The 20,325-nt window shown below is 47.5% G+C and overlaps 2 protein-coding genes across 3 annotated transcripts in view; both read left to right on the top strand.

The window, feature by feature from the left end:
- Positions 1 to 20,325, top strand: part of NIBAN2 (niban apoptosis regulator 2) — a 413,466-nt gene that overhangs the window by 155,810 nt on the left and 237,331 nt on the right. The window lies entirely within an intron of this gene.
- STXBP1 (syntaxin binding protein 1) overlaps positions 1 to 20,325 on the top strand; it is a 62,435-nt gene that overhangs the window by 30,536 nt on the left and 11,574 nt on the right. For both annotated transcript variants that reach the window (XM_063144781.1, XM_063144780.1), the window contains exons 5-15: positions 1,901 to 1,979; positions 2,550 to 2,653; positions 6,274 to 6,422; positions 7,132 to 7,216; positions 8,549 to 8,679; positions 11,138 to 11,245; positions 13,494 to 13,554; positions 16,144 to 16,209; positions 16,901 to 16,981; positions 18,369 to 18,507; positions 19,899 to 20,008. In XM_063144781.1, coding sequence (XP_063000851.1) covers positions 1,901 to 1,979; positions 2,550 to 2,653; positions 6,274 to 6,422; positions 7,132 to 7,216; positions 8,549 to 8,679; positions 11,138 to 11,245; positions 13,494 to 13,554; positions 16,144 to 16,209; positions 16,901 to 16,981; positions 18,369 to 18,507; positions 19,899 to 20,008 — 1,113 coding nt within the window. The remainder of the gene's footprint in view (positions 1 to 1,900; positions 1,980 to 2,549; positions 2,654 to 6,273; positions 6,423 to 7,131; positions 7,217 to 8,548; positions 8,680 to 11,137; positions 11,246 to 13,493; positions 13,555 to 16,143; positions 16,210 to 16,900; positions 16,982 to 18,368; positions 18,508 to 19,898; positions 20,009 to 20,325) is intronic.

Below are 20,325 nucleotides of genomic sequence, written 5' to 3'. Positions count from 1 at the left end.
ACGAGGATGATCAGGGGTCTGGAGACAAAGCCCTATGAAGAGAGACTGAAAGAACTGGGCATGTTTAGCCTGGAGAGGAGAAGGCTGAGGGGAGACATGAGAGGACTCTTCAAATACTTAAAAGGTTGTCACACAGAGGAGGGCCAGGATCTCTTCTCGATCCTCCCAGAGTGCAGGACATGGAATAACGGGCTCAGGTTACAGGAAGATAGCAGATTCCGGCTGGACATCAGGAAAAAAAGTCCTGACTGTTGGAGCTGTATGACACTGGAACCAGTGACCTAGGGAGGTGGTGGGCTCTCCCACACTCTCCCACACTCTCCCACTTCAAGTTGCAGCTGGACAACCATCTGTCAGGGATGCTTTAGGGTGGATTCCTGCATTGAGCAGGAGGTTGGACTCGATGGCCTTGTAGGCCCCTTCCAACTCTACTGTTCTATGATTCTATGATTGCAAAGTATGGGAGGAGGTGGTCGTTCAGATATCCTGTCCCTGGTCCATTTAACAACATGGAGCTGCCTTTAACCAAATCAATCGCTCCTCCTAGCTTTGCCGTGCGTGATCTGACTGGGAAGACTTCCCCAAGATAGCAGGTGAAATGGTCCAACTACCTATGATCCTTTTAACCAGGGATACGGCAGACTGAATGTGGGACCAGTTCTTTGGGCCCTTTCTCAACCACTGTGCTATGTCCTTAGAAACCCTTTATTCCAGTCTTCCCCGACCTGGTGCCCTCCAGATGTTTCGGACTAAACTCACAGCATTCCTGATCATTGGACAAGTTGCCTTCAGTTGATAGGAGTTGAAGTCCAAAACATCTGGAGCATGTCGTTGGACTCCAACTCTCATAAGCCCCAACCAGCATGGCTAAAGTTCAGGAACGATATGAGTTGGAGTTCCCTCTCCGTGATTTATAGGTTTCCAGAATGCAGTGTGGTGCGAAGAACTAATGAGATTCATAGGCTGAAGAATGCAATTCCATAGGGCAGATTGGGGGTGGGGGGTCCCTTACGCCCTATAACCAGTAGAGTTGTACTTTGGGACTGGGGAATCAAAGGATACATTTGTCCTGTTTGCCTTCTAATGTGAGCTGACCTAATCTACGCTGCCCACACCAGTACGCGAACTGTGATGCAGTTACACTTCGATATCCACACTTTCCCTAAATTTTGCGATGTAGTTCTTTTGATTTTTATAAAAAATCTATAAAAATGCATGCATGGGTGAAAATAGTGTACAAAAATGAGTTCTCTTGGGGAAGAATTGCTTTCAAAAATGCATTTGGAAAAATGTGCATGAAAGCACCTATGCGTTTATGTGCACGTGGCCTTTTTTACACACACACACACGCGCACGCATACACACACACACACACACACACACACACACACACTCACTGACGTGGAAACAAATACAAGGTTGGAGATGGGAAAGTGAATTTAAGTGTTGTAAGTGAGCTGAGCTGTGAGAATCTGGCAGTAGGTCATGGATGGGGGAGGAGAAAGCCAAAAAAACCCACACCTCGCTAAGCAATCTTGGAGAAAATCCTCTCCCCACACCCCTAGCATTCCCATGATGGTGCTTAGTTAGAACTTGGACCACTGGGCAGAACTATTCTCTAAGCATCCAGAAAGGAAGGAAGAAATAATTTGGAAAACTGTTTAAATGACTCATTTCCACCTCGATCTTATTGTGGCTGATAACAAACTGAAATTATTCCTCCTCCTCCTCCACCACCACCTCCTCTACCTTCTCCTTCTCCACCTTCTCCTCCTCTGCCTTCTCCTCCTCCTCTGCCTTCTCCTCCTCCTCCTCCTCTTCCTCCTCCTCCTCTGCCTTCTCCACCTCCTCTACTTCCTCCTCCTCCTCCTCCTCCTCCTCCTCCTGTTCTTCCTCATAGTCTGTCGAGTCTCTCATCGGTGACTTCAAGGAACCCCCAAATGCCAAGTACCGAGCTGCCCACGTCTTCTTCACAGACTGTAAGTATGCTGGAAACTTCCTTCCTCCCTGTGTTATAATTTAAAGCAGGGATGGGGAACCTTTGGCCCTCCAGACGTCATTGGTCTCCAACTCCCGGAAGCCCCAATCACAATGGCCAATGTTCAGGAATGATAAGAGTTGGAGTTCCACATCCCTGATTTATCCCCTACCAACCTGCCCGGTGATTGAGGTCATCCGATGGCCTGCTCCTGGTGGTTCCACATAGACCCATCCTCCGATTGGAATCCACCAGGGGAAGAGCCTTCAGCGTGGTGGCCCCCCTCCTTTGGAATTCCCTGCCTCTGGAGGTCAGGCAGGCGCCAACTTTGTACTCCTTTCGGTGCCTCCTGAAAACGTTGTTGTTCCAGCAAGACTTTCCTTAACGACCAGCCACGGTTCACTGTTCTTCATGTTTCTTTCTCTCCCTACATTGATCCTTTTGTGTGAGTGAGTGAGTGAGGGAATGAATGAGAAAAGGAGAGCTCTCATGTCTTATTGGCCTCTTTGGGGCATCCACATGGTTTTGGATCTGCTGTCTGACTGCAACGGGTGCTCTTCACCCTTTTCAGCTTGCCCCGATTCCTTGTTCAACGAGCTGGTCAAATCCCGTGCGGCGAAAGTCATCAAAACCCTCACGGAAATCAACATTGCTTTTCTGCCCTACGAGTCGCAGGTGAGTCTACAAGGGGGGAGCAGTGGAGGGGGGGGCAACCTTGTTGTCGAGGCACCATCACTCAAAGGTCATAACCCATGCTTTGCTTGCAAAAGGTTCTGCCTTTATACCAGGCCAGGCTATTTGTCCATGTAGCCCAAGAGTGGGGAAGCTGTGGATATTGTTGGTCTCTACTCTCATCATCCCTGGCCAGTGTCTTTCCATCACCTGTTACCTGATCCTTTTTTTTTAATTGGAGAAAGCAGAGCCTGAGCCTGAGAGGCAGTGTGGTGTAGTGGCTAGAGTCTTGGACTGGGAGTCAGGAGATCCGGGTTGTAGTCCCCACTCGGACATGAAGCTCGCTGGGTGACTTTGGGTCAGTCACAAACTCTCAGCCCAACCTACCTCACAGGGTTGTTGTTGTGAGGATAAAAATGGAGAAGAGGAGGATTATGTATGCCACCTTGGGTTCCTCGAGGAGGAAAAAAATGGGATAGAAATGCAATAAACAAACCTTTTGCATGCAAAGTTCTAGTTTATTGTATGGTCATGATTGGTTACTCATGGAAGTTTGCAGGTCATTTACATGATGTTGTGAACAACCAGGATCTCTCCTGCAGTATGCTTTAGAAATCCTGCCATGAAAAGAACCACTTTTAAAGTAGTAATAGCTGGGGAGAAAGCGGGATCTTCCACCATTAGATGGCGCTGTCCCAATGGAAGTGATCAGAGAGGAAGTATTAAATTCAAACCATGTGGTCGCCCCTCTTTGTCCGTGTAACGCAGCCCATAATAATCATGCCAAAAAGCACAAAGCACAAATGCCCTGGGTAAGCAATGTGATTCCCCCTTAATGTAAAGATGCCCTATATCCGAAGGTGGCCAGTGACTCTCTTACGGTCCCCCAGTGTGCTCTGTGACCAACTGGTGGATTTGAACCCAGCTCTTCCCAGTCCTAGCTTAACCTTCCAACCACTACACCACACTGTCTCTCTTTAAAAGCCTCTGCATTGTCTGAGATAACTCCTATATTATGGTTCCCCCTTCTCCCCTGGGAGCCCCATAAAATGCAAGAGAACCAGGAATAAATTTTAGGGGGTGGAGAAGCATGCAGGGCTAAGAGCTTCGCTTGTGTGTGTGTTTCAAGTTGCCTGCATAGAAAGGGGAGAATTACGGGGTTACGTAACAGCTCAGGACTGAGAGACGAGATTAATGACCGTTTCTTTCTGGGCGAGGAAGTTGTCTGTTCCCCCCCCCCTTCCTGCCTCTCTCGCTTGTCATCTTTGATTTGTTTTTTACTGCTGATCCTCTGTTGTGGATTTAGCAATCCTGTTCCCCCCCCCCCTTCCTCCTGGTCAACCACACACCCTGTTCTACTCTCTCCCCTCTTTCATTGGCCAGTTCCAGGGCCCATCCTGCACGCTGGCCAATGAATGAGGGAAGAAGCCATCTGCTACACAACACCCCCCCTCTCCTGTCTTGGGGCGAGGGATGGAGAACGTGACTTGGGAACAGATGGCAGGCGGGCGTGCAAATCCGTAAATACTAAACAGGTTGCTTTTCTCTGGACGTGCACGCCCTCAGAACGTAAGCTATTGTCGCTCGGGAGTGAGCGGCATCGCCTCGTAGGGGGGGCTGCTGATGGCAGACCCCGGGTGGGTGGGGGGCATAAATTGGGCGAAACGCTTTCCACACTCATATCTGCTAATGTTATCAGCTATTTCCTTTATAATTTTAAAAATACTTTCTATGCTTATTACAACGTTGATTGTATATCACAGATCTTTCTATCTCTGTGTGTCACTCACACACACACACACACACACGGGGGAAATAAAAGAGATTCTATCTTAATATAATTGGAGATGCATTAAATATAATTTATGAATCAAAGGAAAGAGTGTGTTTCTTTAGCTGCCAAAGAACCTTAACAGCTCTTTTCAGTTCAGTTGTAGGTGGAAAGGGTGGGGCTGTTGCACCTCGGGGAGAAAAATCCTATGGCTCCAGGGAGTAAACTCCAGGTGGGGGAAAAAATAGGACAGTTCAGATTCCTGGATCCAAGGATGGAGACAGGGCTCCTACCTGGGACCCTGGAGTTCGAGCTTCAAGCCCCTCTCCCCTTGCAGCCAGCTTGGAGAGAACTGCACCAGCTGCTTCGGCGAACTTGCAATCGTGCGTTGGGAAAGGAAGGAAAGTGGAAGAGACTGGGGTGACCCGCTTAGGAGCAACCCAGACTTCGCAGTCTCACTTCCTTCCCATTTTCTAACACCTCAGCTAGATGGGTGAAAATGCCCGTCTAGCTAAAATGCAGAGCAGGGGAAGCATGGAGGCCGTAATCGCCTCCCTGCTCCTCCCACTGTGCATAGGATGCCGTGTGTTCGTCGGTTGACAGGCATCCAGATAGGAATGAAGCATAGGCGTGTGCAAGGGGTGTGCCAGGCGTGTCCAGGCACACCCTAATGTCTCAAGCAAGCAATAAGTGCTAAATGGAAGGGACCATTGAGTAGGGATCCAGAGGGGGATCCGAATGCAGTGGGAACGGTCCTCTGGCTGCCCTCCAGGTACTCTTCCGCCAGCCGAAGAACTGCTGCCTCCAGGAGAACACCATTGCTCCTGACAGCAGGAATGAAAAGGAATCGCTCTGCTGGAAGCCGCTCTGCTGGAAGTAGGGCATCAGAGTCTACAGTGTTTAATAAATAAATGAATAAAAATTATGTCCTTTATGACTGAGTGTTCGCCTATAAAAAATAAATCAATCCCTGGGTGCACACCCTAATGTAATGCGTTGTGTACGCCTATTTTATTTATTTATTTATTGTATTTCTATACCGCCTGCGACCACCGCCTCACACACCAGGCTTTGACGCGCACCCCTCCCTCAGGCTCAGCCCCACCACTTAAATACCTGAGGAAGGGCTAAAAAGAAAAGTAGACTCTTTCCCTTATAGCAGAGGGAAAAGGTAAGGGGATTTGGAAAAGGCTTTTCTGTGAATTTAGCAGGCTGAAGGTTTAATGTCATGTGTTTATTTATGAACCAATAGAGGAGGAGACACAGCCAAAGTGACATGTGATTTTATGGTAGAAAATAAAGAAAATGTTTATTGTAGTTTACAGTTCTTAGTTCCTTCAAATTCTATTTCAATCCTGCCCATTCTTAGGAATACTGGTAGTAACAAATCTAATAATACAATCCTTAGTCCCTATGATCTTATTTTCACTCACTCCTCACACAACTCCTGACAAGAAATCACTCAGCTAAACACAGCTACCCTCCAAACCCCATCACCCACCGAACCCCTCAAACTACTCAGCTCCCCCTAAATAGACTCCTCCCCCTTTCCACAGCATCACCAGCCACACCCACTAAGTCCATCATTCCGCACTCTCTAGACATACTCCACCAGACATACCTAAGGGAATAGAAATGTGGGTAACACCACACCGCCCAATAGCCAAAGCTCTCTGGGCGGTTCACCTATGGAATGAAGTACTAGTAACCTGATGTTGTATCCGCCTTGGGCCATATGTGCAGGGAGGGCTTGCTGGCTACTGTACTTGCTCCTTCCCTTTTCAAACCGAAACCATCTTGGTCTCAACGTCTCTGATCCTTGTCTCTCCCCGTTCTTCGGATGCCCATGTAGGTTTACTCCCTGGACTCCGCCGACTCGTTCCAGAGCTTCTACAGCCCCCACAAGGCCCAGATGAAGAACCCGATCCTGGAACGCCTGGCGGAACAGATCGCCACCCTCTGTGCCACTCTGAAGGAATACCCGGCTGTCCGATACAGAGGGTGAGTCGGGTTCCGGAGGGCTAGCTTCAAAAAGCACCCTGGAACCAAAAACAGTACACACATAAATGTAGTGCGCCTGAGTGTCTTTGTGTAATGGGTTTTGACTCCCAGTGGCCAGATTCACAGATATTTTAGAGTCACCTTGGAAAAGACTGGGAGGAGAAGATCATAGAATCATAGAATAGTAGAGTTGGAAGAGGCCTATAAGGCCATCAAGTCCAACCTCCTGCTCACTGCAGGAATCCACCTTAAAGCATCCCTGACAGATGGCTGTCTAGCTGCCTCTTGAAGGCCTCTAGTGTGGGAGAGCCCACAACCTCCCTAGGTCTTTGGTTCCATTGTCATACTGCTCTAACAGTCAGGAAGTTTTTCCTGATGTCCAGCCAGAGTCTGGCTTCCTGTAACTATGAACACCCAGTGGGAGATGGTACCTCTGGATGAGCTGGGGAATGCTCTCTCCTTCCTGCTCTAGATGTATGCTTTCTGGAAGCCCCTGGCTGGATGCTGCAGGAAAACGGGAGACTGACGAGAGACATCCTGGTCTGATTCATCAGTGTAGTTCATATCTTCTTAAAGCGAGCGGAACGGATGCCTTTGTGGGTCTGTCCCGTGTCCTACTGTCACGTAGCGTCATCAGAAGTCCTTGTAAGACGGAGATGCATCACGGTCTTTAACTAAGGCTTGTGTCCCATTTCCTACTTTTCGGCAGGGATTACAAAGACAACGCCATGCTGGCCCAGCTCATCCAGGACAAGTTGGACGCGTACAAGGCTGATGACCCGACTATGGGTGAGGTGAGTGAGGCTTTCTGTGTAGCAGAGTGAGTCGTCTACTTGGCTTCAGTATTACGGAGACACCCAGGCCATTTCTTAACCAGGGCAGGCGGGACAGATGAATTGAAGTCCTTCACATAAGGACCCGCTCTAGCCAACCCCTCAATGTGCCCATGACTCTCCCTACATAGTTTCTAGTCCTACAGACTTTCTGGGTATAGTAGACATATCTGGGGAACGGGGCATGATCTCTTACTTGGGGGAATCAAAGGCAGTGCCGCTATTCTTGTTACTGTTACTACTATTACTGGAGTACTAGTACTAGTAGTAAAGTAATAGCAATAATAATCACTACTGATATTGAGCTTTTTGACTACTCCTGTAACCACTTTGCGCCTTTATTTATTTATTTATTTATTACATTTTTATACCGCCCAATAGCCGAAGCTCTCTGGGCGGTTCACAGCTCCTTCTGTCATGCCAGCTGGCAAACCAGGGAACCGCCCATCAACTGTGGAGTGGCCTGCCGGGAGAGATTCTCCAACTCAACAGTCTTTCCAAATTTAAGGAATCCAGAAAGACCGATCTCTTCCGGCAGGCCTACCCAGTCGAAGTTTAAGACGTCTGACTGTTAGTTTAACAATGTATTAGTTTTGGGTGGTTTTAATCAGTTTTATGTATTTTACGGTAGCTTTTGTATTCAGTGTTGTTCTCTGCCTCGATCCAGAGGGAGAGGCGGGTAAGAAATATTATTATTGTTGTTATTATTATTCCGATGAGCCTCGTGTGGCGCAGAGCAGTAAAGCAGCAGTTTCTGCAGTTGAAACTCTCCCCACGGCCTGAGTTCAATCCCAGCGGAAGCTGGTTTCAGGCAGCCGGCTTGGGTCGACTCAGCCTTCCATCCTCCCGAGGTCGGAAAAATGAGTACCCAGTTAGCTGAGGGAAAGGTAATCACAGCCGGGGAAGGCAACGGCAAACCACCCCGCTATAAGGCCTGCCAAGAAAACATCAGTGAAAGCTGGCGTCCCTCTAAGAGTCAGTAATGACTCAGTACTTGCACGAGAGGTTCCTTTCCTTTCCTCTATTATTATTCCAAGTTTGTCTGAACTGGAAAAATGAGGGTTACCGGCTTCAAAACAAACCAGTTTGAAGTTAGTTTAATATACTGGCTTCTTCCAAACGGATCCCATGTTCAGATAAAATTGGAAGCTATATTTAATTGCAGGCTTCCTGGTAGGTTTGCTGGCTTAAAGTCTGGTCAAAAGGCTGTGGGGCTGGCAGACGGAAAAGGAATCGTACGATCTCTTGGAGGCAAAGAGGACAGTCTGGTTTTTTTCCCCCCTTCCCAACCAGGGTCCGGACAAAGCTCGCTCCCAACTCATCATCCTTGACCGTGGCTTCGATCCCAGCTCCCCGGTGTTGCATGAACTGACATTCCAGGCCATGAGTTATGATCTCCTCCCCGTCGAGAATGACGTCTACAAGTAAGGTCCCTTGGTTTGAACTGTTGGTTTCAGCTCCTAGCTGTCACTTCAGAATAAGTAAGAATTCCGCTGTGCCTGTGTGTGGACAGCAGAGGCTGATGGCTTTGATGTCAGTGAGCCAGGGAATCCGCTCCGGGTTTCAGTCAGAACTCTAAAGGAGCAGTCCGATAGCTCCTTTAGAGTTCTGACTGAAACCTGGAGTGGATTTAGCAGCCCACTGACATTGGAGCACTTGCGTCCTTTGGATGTGAGTATGCATATACATAAAACACACACACACATGTTACAGTCTCTCCCCTTCAAATCAGCTCCCATTTTTAGTTGGCTACTTGGCTCTGAAATTTAGTTCCAAAGCCCTGTTCCCGTAACATTACGGACTGGATCCAGTTCTATGCTGGATCAACTGTGCTAATGGAAGAGGTCTTCTCTACTCCGTTTTCCCTAGGCCTGCTCTTCCAGTCCCCTAAAAATACCTCACAGTTAGGAGACCATGTTGAATGGGGTGGTCTGCGGTATGTCGAAAGGCAGATCAGGGAAAAGGGATTCAGCTTGTGCTGGATAGGGTTACACTCCCCTGGAAGACACAGGTCTGCAGCTTGGGTGTGCTTCTGGATTCAGCCCTGAGCCTGGATGCTCAGGTTTCGGTGGTGGCCAGGAGTGCATTTGCGCAGTTAAAGCTTGTGCGCCAGCTGCGCCCGTTCCTAGAGATGTTCGACCTGGCCACGGTGACACATGCCTTAGTTACATCCCCATTGGATTACTGTAACACGCTCTACGTGGGGCTGCCTTTGAAGGGTGTTCGGAAACCCCAGCTAGTTCAAAGAGCTGCAGCCAGATTGTTGACCGGGGCTGGTTACCGGGAACAGACAACTCCCCTGTTAAAACAGCTCCACTGGCTTCCAGTCTGTTTCCAGGCACAATTCAAAGTGCTGGTGATGACCTATAAAGCCCTATATGGCTCAGGTCCAGGTTATTTGAAAGACCGTATTCTCCCTTATGAGCCTGCCCGTGCTTTGAGATCTTCTGGAGAAGCCCTTCTTTCAGTCCCACCATCTTCTCAGGCGCGCTTGGTGGGAACATGGGAGAGGGCCTTCTCGGTGGCTGCTCCGGTGCTCTGGAACACTCTTCCCGGGGAAGCTAGGCTGGCTCCCTCCTTGATGGGCTTTCGGAAGCAGGCTAAAACTTTTTTGTTCCAGCAGGCCTTTGGAGAATAATCCGGCCCTCCATCTATGTTAATGTCTTATAATTTTGTTGTGTATTTTAAACGTTTATGTATGTTTTAAACTTTTTAAGGCCGCCTTGAGGCCCAGCATTGGGCAAAAGGCGGGATACAAATAAATTTAATAATAATAATAATAAATATTAAAATTGTAAATATAAAATTGCCATATAGTTGCCATGGTTTTGCGTAAAGGGAAGTTCCTAGACGTTGGACTCTCTTCAGGTGGGAAGAGGTGTTTATTGCCTGAATAAAACTTTGTGGATTATGTGGCAGACTTCTTTCTTCTCCTAGTAAGGCAGGAGGTTTTGAGACGCACGGCAGCCACCCAGGAGGGGATGCTTCTTCTAAGTTGATGCTTGCTGTGAAACGTACATGTATCACCCAAGATTCCTGCATTGAGCAAGGGGTTGGACTACATGACCTCTGTGGGACCCTTTCAGTGCTGGAATCCTTATGGTGACTCTGGCGTTACACCCCACAAGTCCGTTCCCTAATGTATGTCTAGGATTTTTAAGTCTGTTGTGTTTTGAATGTTGACCTGAGTGGATGGAGATTGAATATCTTAGGAGTGGGGAGGAGGATAGATAAGGGAATGACTGAGGTGATAAGGGGGGGGGTGTTTTTAAAGGACTTGGGTTCGAGGGAGAATTAGAGGATCAGGGTAAAGAGGGTTGTCTTTTGAGTGTAGTGTGCAGATAGTCAGTTGGTGTGTATTAAACAATCCTGATAATAAAGAAAGTTCAAGAGTGAAGGAGTGAGAGAAAGGAAAGCGTGTATGAGAAGAGAGAAAGGACTGGATGAGAGGTTTGAACACGGGTCTGAAAAGTTTTATTATGAAACAAAGTTTGTGAACGTTGAAATAAGTTTTTATTCAGTTTGTTTTACTACCACCAAAATCCCACGTGTCTCCTTGGCGTTGATCATCTGCAGTTACATCCATAGAACACCCGTTCCGACATTAATTCACCATCAGCACCTACAATTCACAGCGCATTATTTTATTCCTGAAATTCTTCCTGTTTAACCCCTTTCTCCACAGAGTTTGTAGAAAGGTGGTGTTTGTCCCTCGCCTCGGGCTCATAAAGTGGTGGCGCTTAGCTTGAGCAGAGAGTGTCCGTGGACAGGCCTGTTGTAAAGAGCCTGTGTCGTGGCACAGCGACCTCTTTGTCATTCACCCAGAAAACGTGGCCCTTTTCTCCCAGTATGAAGCCACCTTTTCTCTCTCTCTCTTCCTAGATATGAGACGAGCGGCATTGGGGAGGCCCGAGTCAAAGAGGTTCTGCTGGACGAGGACGATGACCTCTGGGTCACCTTGCGCCACAAGCACATTGCCGAGGTGTCCCAGTAAGAGCACTTCTTCCACCCTAACCGTGGGGCGCTGATCACTCTGTCCTGCACACTGCACCCTGGCTCTTGTTCTTGTTGGTGAAGAATATTCCCGGGTGTTCTCTTGCAGGCTCCTAGCTAGAAATATTCCGGGATGGGCGTAACGCTATGACGTGTGTTTTTGTGTGTGTGATAAAACCATGCAAGACCGTAGGGCCCCGGTTCCAAGCTGTCTAATAGGATTTAAAGTCTATTCCATTTATGAAAGGACATTAAACCTTTAATAAATTAAAGTACCAAGCACCCACCAAATGTTGTGGGTTTATTTTTCCCTGGATGCAGACTGTATTTTTCTCTCCTTAACTTTCTCCCAGTAAAAGCCTGATTTCCAGATCAGGGGTCTGGAAACAAAGCCCTATGAAGAGAGACTGAAAGAACTGGGCATGTTTAGCTTGGAGAAGAGAAGATTGAGGGGAGACATGATAACACTCTTCAAATACTTAAAAGGTTGTCACACAGAGGAGGGCCAGGATCTCTTCTCGATCCTCCCAGAGTGCAGGACACAGAATAATGGGCTCAAGTTAAAGGAAGCCAGATTCCAGCTGGGCATCAGGAAAAACTTCCTGACTGTTAGAGCAGTACGACAATGGAATCAGTTACCTAGGGAGGTGGTGGGCTCTCCCACACTAGAGGCCTTCAAGAGGCAGCTGGACAACCACCTGTCGGGGATGCTTTAGGGTGGATTCCTGCATTGAGCAGGGGGTTGGACTCGATGGCCTTGTAGGCCCCTTCCAACTCTGCTATTCTATGATTCTATATGTCAGGCCACTTTGAGGCCCAGTATTGGGGAAAAAGGCGGGATACAAATAAATATAATAATAATAATAATAATAATAATAATATATTATATTAATATATTTTGATGAAATATAATAGAATATTACATTATCTCATTTAAATATGTTTTAATGCAATCAAGTAATTTAGTTAATAATACCGTAACAGTTGTATGGCATTTTCAAGAGTTCAAACATTATCTAGTTGTACTCCTTACCAGGGCCCTGTAAGGTAAGGTGGTATTATTATCCCCGATATTTCAAACGGAGGGGAGGCTGAGAGTGAGTAGCTGGCCTAGGATAGGGTGACCCTATGAAAAGGAGGACAGGGCTCCTGTATCTTTAACAGTTGTATTGAAAAGGGAATTTCAGCAGGTGTCATTTGTATATATGGAGAACCTGGTGAAATTTCCTCTTCATCACACCAGTTAAAGCTGCCGGAGCTATACTCGAGTGACCAGATTTAAAAGAGGGCAGCTTTCACTGTTGTGATGAAGAGGGAATTTCAGCAGGTTCTCCATGTATACAAATGGCACTTGAAATTCCCTTTTCAATACAACTGTTAAAGATACAGGAGCCCTGTCCTCCTTTCCATAGGGTCACCCTAGCCTAGAACCACCTTTTGGGCTCACGGCAGAGGTGGGGTTCAAACCCTGGACTCGTAGCTCAGTCTGTTAACTACTATGCTATGCCAAGACAGAGTTCAGCTTGTTTGTAAGACCAATGGAGTCGATAGGCTTATGCGTGCTTAAGTTCCTGTGTTGGCTCACAACCCTAGCGCGGGCGCATAAAATATTAAATTAAGCTATTTATTTATTTATTTATTATATTTATATACTGCCCCATAGCCAAAGCTCTCTGGGTGGTTTAAAAAAGTTAAAAACAGTGAACATTAAAAACAAATATACAAAATTTTAAAAGCATAAAACCAGCAATATCCATTTAAAACAGCTATTTTGGGGCCAAGCAGTTTCTGCAGCTGAAACTCCCCACGGCCTGAGTTCAATCCCAGCGGAAGCTGGTTTCAGGCAGCCGGCTCAACTCAGCCTTCCATCCTCCCGAGGTCGGTAAAATGAGTACCCAGTTAGCTGGGGGAAAGGTAATAACGGCTGGGGAAGGCAACGGCAAACCACCCCGCTATAAGGCCTGCCAAGAAAACGTCAGCGAAAGCTGGTGTCCCTCCAAGAGTCAGTAATGACTCAGTGCTTACACGAGAGGTTCCTTTCCTTTCCTAAAAACTCAGCATATGTTGTTAACTGCCTGGGAGAAGAGAACAGTCTTATTTATAAGACTTTATAGAAGAAGCTTGAAATCTTCCTGGCTCCTGTGAAATTCCCCTTTGGCTAGATCCCTTCACTCAGAGGAAACAGGGATGGGTTTGGCTGCGTTGACGGCATTCATGACTTCGTTGGTGCTCACTCTCGTTCCAGGGAAGTTACCCGCTCTTTGAAGGACTTCTCTTCCAGTAAACGGATGAACACAGGTGAAAAGGTGAGGTTCAGCTTAGCATGACAGGTGAGGTGGCCTCAGGTTGATCCGAGGAAGCAGGAGAGAGAGAGAGGAGGAACGGTTCACAAAATTCAAAGCCATATCATAATTTAAATACTCTCGGAAATTCTCTAAGTGAGGACCCTTATGGAGTCATAACGATACCGCCTCTGTGGAAAAAGGGGAGGAGTTCTCTTCTCGATCCTCCCAGAGTGGAGGACATGGAATAATGGGCTCAAGTTACAGGAAGCCAGATTCCAGCTGGACATCAGGAAAAACTTCCTGATGGTTAGAGCAGTATGACAATAGAACCAGTGACCTAGGGAGATTGTGGGCTCTCCCACACTAGAGGCCTTCAAGAGGCAGCTGGACAGCCATCTGTCAGGGATGCTTTAGGGTGGATTCCTGCATTGAGCAAGGGGTTGGACTCGATGGCCTTGTAGGCCCCTTCCAACTCTGCTATTCTATGATTCTATGATTCTATGAACAAGAACTAGACATTTTTGTCTTGTGTATCCAAACTTAAATACTCTTCTCAAAGACAAATACCTCCCTCCTAATGTGAGGTCCTGGTTCCTCTCTATTCGGCCCTGGTTAGGCCTCCTCTAGAGTATTGCGTCCAGTTCTGGGCTCCACAATTCAAGAAGGACGCAGACAAGCTGGAGCGTGTTCAGAGGAGGGCAACCAGGATGATCAGGGGTCTGGAAACAAAGCCCTATGAAGAGAGACTGAAAGAACTGGGCATGTTTAGCCTGGAGAAGAGAAGATTGAGGGGAGACATGATAGCACTCTTCAAATACTTAAAAGGTTGTCACACAGAGGAGGGCCAGGATCTCTTCTCGATCCTCCCAGAGTGCAGGACACGGAATAATGGGCTCAAGTTAAAGGAAGCCAGATTCCGGCTGGACATCAGGAAAAACTTCCTGACTGTTAGAGCAGTACGACAATAGAACCAGTTACCTAGGGAGGTGGTGGGCTCTCCCATGCTAGAGGCATTCAAGAGGCAGCTGGACAACCATCTGTGAGGGATGCTTTAGGGTGGATTCTTCCCTTGAGCAGGGGGTTGGACTCGATGGCCTTACAGGCCCCTTCCAATTCTACTATTCTATTATTCTAAGAGCAAGGACAGAAGTGATGCACATTGGGGCAAAAAAAATCTAACTTCAAGTATAAGAGAAGATTGAGGTAAGAGAAGATTGAGGGGAGACATGATAGCACTCTTAAAATATTTGAAAGGTTGTCTCACAGAGGAGGGTCAGGATCTCTTCTCAATCCTCCCAGAGTGCAGGACACGGAATAATGGGCTCAAGTTACAGGAAACCAGATTCCGGCTGGACATCAGGAAAAACGTCCTGACTGTTAGAGCAGTACGACAATGGAACACATGACCTAGGGAGGTGGTGAGCGCTCTCACCCTAGAGGCCTTCAAGAGGCAGCTGGACAACCATCTATCAGGGGTGCTTTAAGGTGGATTCCTGCATTGAGCGGGGGGTTGGACTCGATGGCCTTGTAGGCCCCTTCCAACTCTGCTATTCTATGATTCTATGAATCAGCAGGCTTGGAGGAACCCTCCCCCATAAAAAAAAAAGTTAAGCAAAAACGACCGACCGACCCACCGAACCCAGAAGAAAAGCCAAAATCACCTAGTGGGGATGGAGCATACTCAGTGAACACAGAACTTTGGCTGTGGGGAGGGAACAGAGGAGGGGAGAATGCAATGGAGTCTCCTGGAAAAGGACATCGCTGGCGGATTTTAATTGATGCTGGGTTTTCTTCTTTTTTTGCATTTACAGTGCGCTGTACTAACCCGCAAGCCAGAAGTCATTTTATTTTTTATTAGGCTTGTGGTTCCCCATGGTCCTGAGCAAAGGAAACCTAAAATGAGGGTCTGACAGTGGAAGTTGGGTGGGAGGAGGTATAAATACCAGCTGGTGCAGGCTGGCCGAGGGAACAACCCATGCAAGGGACTGAAACCATATACACCACCATGTACATTGATGGTGCTATATAAATAAAATAATAATAATAATAATAATAATAATAATAATAATAATAATAATAAACCCTTCCATACTTTGTGAAAATGACCCTGATGCTAAGCCACAGCAGATAAGCATTGTGAGTTAACCATTATGGCTTTGCATGTCACATAAACCATTCCTAACCATGGTGGCTACAGCACCCTCGCACCCACGTTCCCCAGCAACTGGTGAACATAGGCTTACTGCCTCTGATACTGGAGGTAGCACATAGTCATCAGGACTAGTAGCCATGGATTGCCTTCTCCTCCAGGAATTTATCCAGCTGCCTTTTCAAGCCATCCAAACGGGTGGCCTTCACCACATCTTGTGGTAGTGAGTTCCACAGTTTAACCATGCGCTGTGTGAAACTAGCTCCTACTACTGACTTTTTTGAGAGCTTGATTAAATAAGACGTGGCCCATCATTTAAAACAGACACACACACACACACGCAATCCAACGCCTGACCATCCACAGGAGTGTAAGAACTTCCTTGCTGGAGGCCCATCTGATCTGCAATTCTGCCTCCCCCAGTTGGAAGCTGGTGTTGATACTCTGTTTGTGACTTGCAGACAACCATGAGGGACCTCTCCCAGATGCTGAAGAAGATGCCCCAGTATCAGAAGGAGCTCAGTAAGGTAAGTACTGAGGATGGCCAAGTTCTCAGCTGACCTTTGAGAATGAAGGTTTCCCCGGAAATCCTGTGCACAGCAGCAATTAAGAGTTTTGGACTAGAGAGTTATATTAGGCTCAAATCCCCACTCCGCTTACCAATTGGTGTCTCTCAGCTTGTCCTACTTCACAGGGCTGTTGTGATGATAAAATATGGTGGAGGGAGAACCCCTGATACTGTGTTGACCTCCTTGAAGGGAAGCACAGGGATATACATTTAATCTTGCATATTTCTAATATTGAACTCCATTCTCCTTTTTGTGTGTGGCCCAAATGACATCTATTAAGGACTGAAGGCGTGCTCAGTGGCCGTCGAGTGCTGCATGTCTAATGGAGTGGGGAGGGAGAGACAGAAAACTTCTGGGAGGGGGAATGGAATGGAGCACCCTTAAAAAGGGCGTGGCTGGCCTGCGGAAACACTGAACAGAAACCGTTCATTCGGCAGCGTTTCGTTGCAGGTCCCGATGGTGTGTAGCTTGTAAAATGTTGCGATGCCTTTCCTAAGGTAAGAGCATTGAGTAAAATACGCCAGGGCTTTGTCCCGGCCCATTTTTTAATTTTTTTTTGCCTTTGGCAAAAAAACGTGGAACCGAGTGCTTCTCCGAAATGAAAGGCGACGCTTTCAGATTGTAAGAATGAGCGTCTGTGTCCCCGCAGTACTCCACTCACCTCCACCTGGCTGAAGACTGCATGAAACACTATCAAGGCACCGTGGACAAGCTCTGTCGAGTGGAACAGGTAAGTTGGCTTAAGCAAAACCTGCTTCGGTGTGTGTGTCTGTGTCTGTGTCTGTGTCTGTGCACGCGTGTGAACACGCAGGCCGGTTGTGCTAATGAAAGAATTAAAAGAAAAGAAGCTAAGGATAGGATTATAAATTAAAATTCAATGCAAATGAAGTTAAATTATTTATACTTCCAAAGAGCACTCTTACACATTTACAGACAAAGTAATAAACAGGGCTCACGTGTTTCGGCTTGTTTGTCTTCGTCAGTGGCCCAATCACTAAAAATACACAGAAAAACATTCGTTAGTGCCTTAGGCCTTTGCTAGACCAGGCTATGTCCCGGGCTGATACCTGGGATGGTCCCTGTGAATCCAGATGACGCACAGGGGATCCCAGGATCAGGGAGGGATCATCTTTCCCTTGCCCATACAGGCCTACCCTTTGGGCCCGGTTTTCCCCGCGGTCCCAAGACCACGAGCGTGTGGCCCGTTTCCGTGGCCTTACCCAGCTCTGCGCGATGACTCGCGCGGAGCTGCGAGCCGCGCACAGAGCACAGCGCTCCTCAGGAACGCTGCACCCATCAGGGTTAGGGTGGGGAGAGCAAGGAAATCAATTTGTTTTTTTAAAAAACACACTCACCAGTTGTCGCTGGAGCGTTCCTATCTCTTTTTTAAAAATGGCGGGCGCGACACCTCTCTTCTTGAGTTCGTCGCGCCTTGCATGTAAACGAGGGCGAGGTCTCGCGTTGTTCACAACTCGAGGTCTCCCCTCCTCTCTCCTGAAACAACAGGTAGTTCTAGCTAAGGCCTTAGATAGAAGCAAAGGAATTTTTTTCTTTACCCCCCCCCCCCCCCGGGTAAATGTTTTTCTGTGTACATGGCAGTAGCTGCGATACATCCTGTTTCAAGTTGGGGGAAATCAGTTTTGCCCTTTGTTCTGTAACTGAAGCGCAATTGGAGATTGCGTGAATATTTGAAGTGTTTCTCCAATTAAAAGCGTGCGTACGTGCCTCATAAATACAGCAATGGCACCAAAGGAAAGAGTGGATTGGGCACCCAGGAAAAGAAGCAGGATTGTGGCATTATGTGAATCAAGGGATATATAAACATTTGAACTTTGTGAAACAGAACATTTCCGATAAGCACGCAAAGTTGCAAAAGATGCGAATTTCAAAAAGTGTCCACAATTTGGGCCACCACTGTAGATACTTCTAGAGGGAGTGCTATTGCTGTTGTTAATGTCTCTTTAATGCAAGCATTTCCTGTCCTCGTTGAAAAAGCCAACTATAGATTGTTGCTTAGAGTTATTCCAGGCTCTTCTGGTGACCTGATGCATACAGACATCAACTGGGAGAGGAGGGCCAAGGTGCGTAAGGGCTAATGGATGCTCTCTCGCCTCCAGGACTTGGCCATGGGCACAGACGCAGAGGGGGAAAAAATCAAGGATCCCATGCGAGCAATTGTCCCCATCCTCCTCGACGCGAACGTCAGCACCTACGACAAAATCCGTATCATCTTGCTCTATATCTTCCTCAAAAATGGTAGGGGATGCTTTGATTAGGGCTGGGTTGGGGTACCTGTGGCCTTTCTAGGTGGGGTGTCAGAGAGAGAGAAAAGAGAAATGCATGACTGGGAAGGAATGAGTCGGGTTATAGGGTTGGCATTGGTAGCCCTCTGGATGAAGTTGGACTCCAACTCCAGTGCGGCTAATGGTCAGGGATGATTGGGGCTGTACTCCCAGCAAGGATAAGGAACCAAAAACAACAGGAGGAAAGCATCCCAGTCAGGTGAAAAGAAGGGAGAAACACATTCAGCGAATAGTAGAGTTGGAAGGGGCCTACAAGGCCATCGAGTCCAACCCCCTGCTCAATGCAGGAACCCACCCTAAAGCATACCTGACAGGTGCTTGTCCAGCTGCCTCTTGAAGGCCTCTAGTGTGGGAGAGCCCACAACCTCCCTAGGTAACTGGTTCCATTGTCGTACTGCTCTAACAGTCAGGAAGTTTTTCCTGATGTCCAGCCGGAATCTGGCTTCCTGTAACTTGAGCCCATTATTCCGTATCCTGCACTTTGGGATGATCAAGAAGAGATCATAGAATCATAGAACAGAAGAATTGGAATGGGCCTATAAGGCCATCGAGTCCACCCCCTGCCCCACTCAGTGCAGGAATCCACCTTAAAGCATACCTAACAGATGGTTGTCCAGCTCCCTCTTGAATGCCTCTAGTGTGGGAGAACCCACCACTCCCTAGGTAACTGGTTCCATTGTCGTACTGCTCTAACAGTCAGGACATTTTTCCTGATGTCCAGCCGGAATCTGTCTTCCTGTAACTTGAGCCCGTTATTCCATGTCCTGCACTCTGGGAGGATTGAGAAGGCATTCTGACCCTTCCACTGTGAAACACCTATTCAAATATTTGAAACACCTTTCAAATATTTGAAGAGTGCTCTCATGTCTCCCCTCAATCTTCTAATGTCCAGGTTAAACATGCCCAGTTCTTTCAGTCACTCCTCACAGGGCTTTGTTTCCAGACCCCTGATCATCCTCCTTGCCCTCCCCTGAACACACTCCAGCTTGTCTGCACCCTTCTTGAAGTGTGGTGCCCAGAACTGGACGCAATACTCAAGGAAGCAAATGGTTTATTGATACAAAGGCCGATGCAGTTTCCGCCTGTGTCCTTCCAAAGGCCTTTTTCAAGAGGCTGAAAAACATTAAAAATCCATTTGAAAACGTGAGGGAGCAAACACATACTGATAAAATATATTCATACTATAAAATTGAATTGGCATATAGCCGCAGGGGCCAGTGTACACATGTACACTGAGGGGTATGTCTCACACATGACGAGCCATTGTTTGCTAATGTGCAGGTGTGCTAACTTTACTTTTTGTGGAATGGCGTTTTTTGTGGCGCCCCCTTCCATTCTTTCCAGGAATCACTGAAGAAAATCTGAACAAGCTCATCCAACACGCCCAGATCCCACCTGAAGACAGTGAGATCATCACCAACATGGCCCACCTTGGAGTACCCATCATCACAGATGTAGGTCCTCCTTCTAACCTGGTCTCTGCCCCCCCCCTTTTTTAAACAAAGCTTTGTCTAGGAGTTTCAGCTGACGTTTGTTGAACCAGTGCCATGACAAGGCGCTCATATGCTTGTGCTGTGGAATCAAGTAACACCCCAGAGAATTAGCTGAGTCTCATAGAGCCTTCAGAAAAAATGGAAAACCTTTGCTTCCCAGGAAAGAGGGAGTGTCAGAAAGCTAAAGGAGAACTGAAAAGCGAGGGCCGTGGATCCTGTCCAGAATCTGAGCCCACAAGCAGCTGGTTCACGGGGTACCCGAGAGAGTGAATAGTAAT

The sequence above is a fragment of the Elgaria multicarinata genome, chromosome 19, assembly GCF_023053635.1.
Source record: "Elgaria multicarinata webbii isolate HBS135686 ecotype San Diego chromosome 19, rElgMul1.1.pri, whole genome shotgun sequence".
NCBI classification, from domain to species: domain Eukaryota; kingdom Metazoa; phylum Chordata; class Lepidosauria; order Squamata; family Anguidae; genus Elgaria; species Elgaria multicarinata.
The sequence above is the reverse complement of the archived record's forward strand: the minus strand, read 5'-3'. Positions and strand labels throughout refer to the sequence as shown.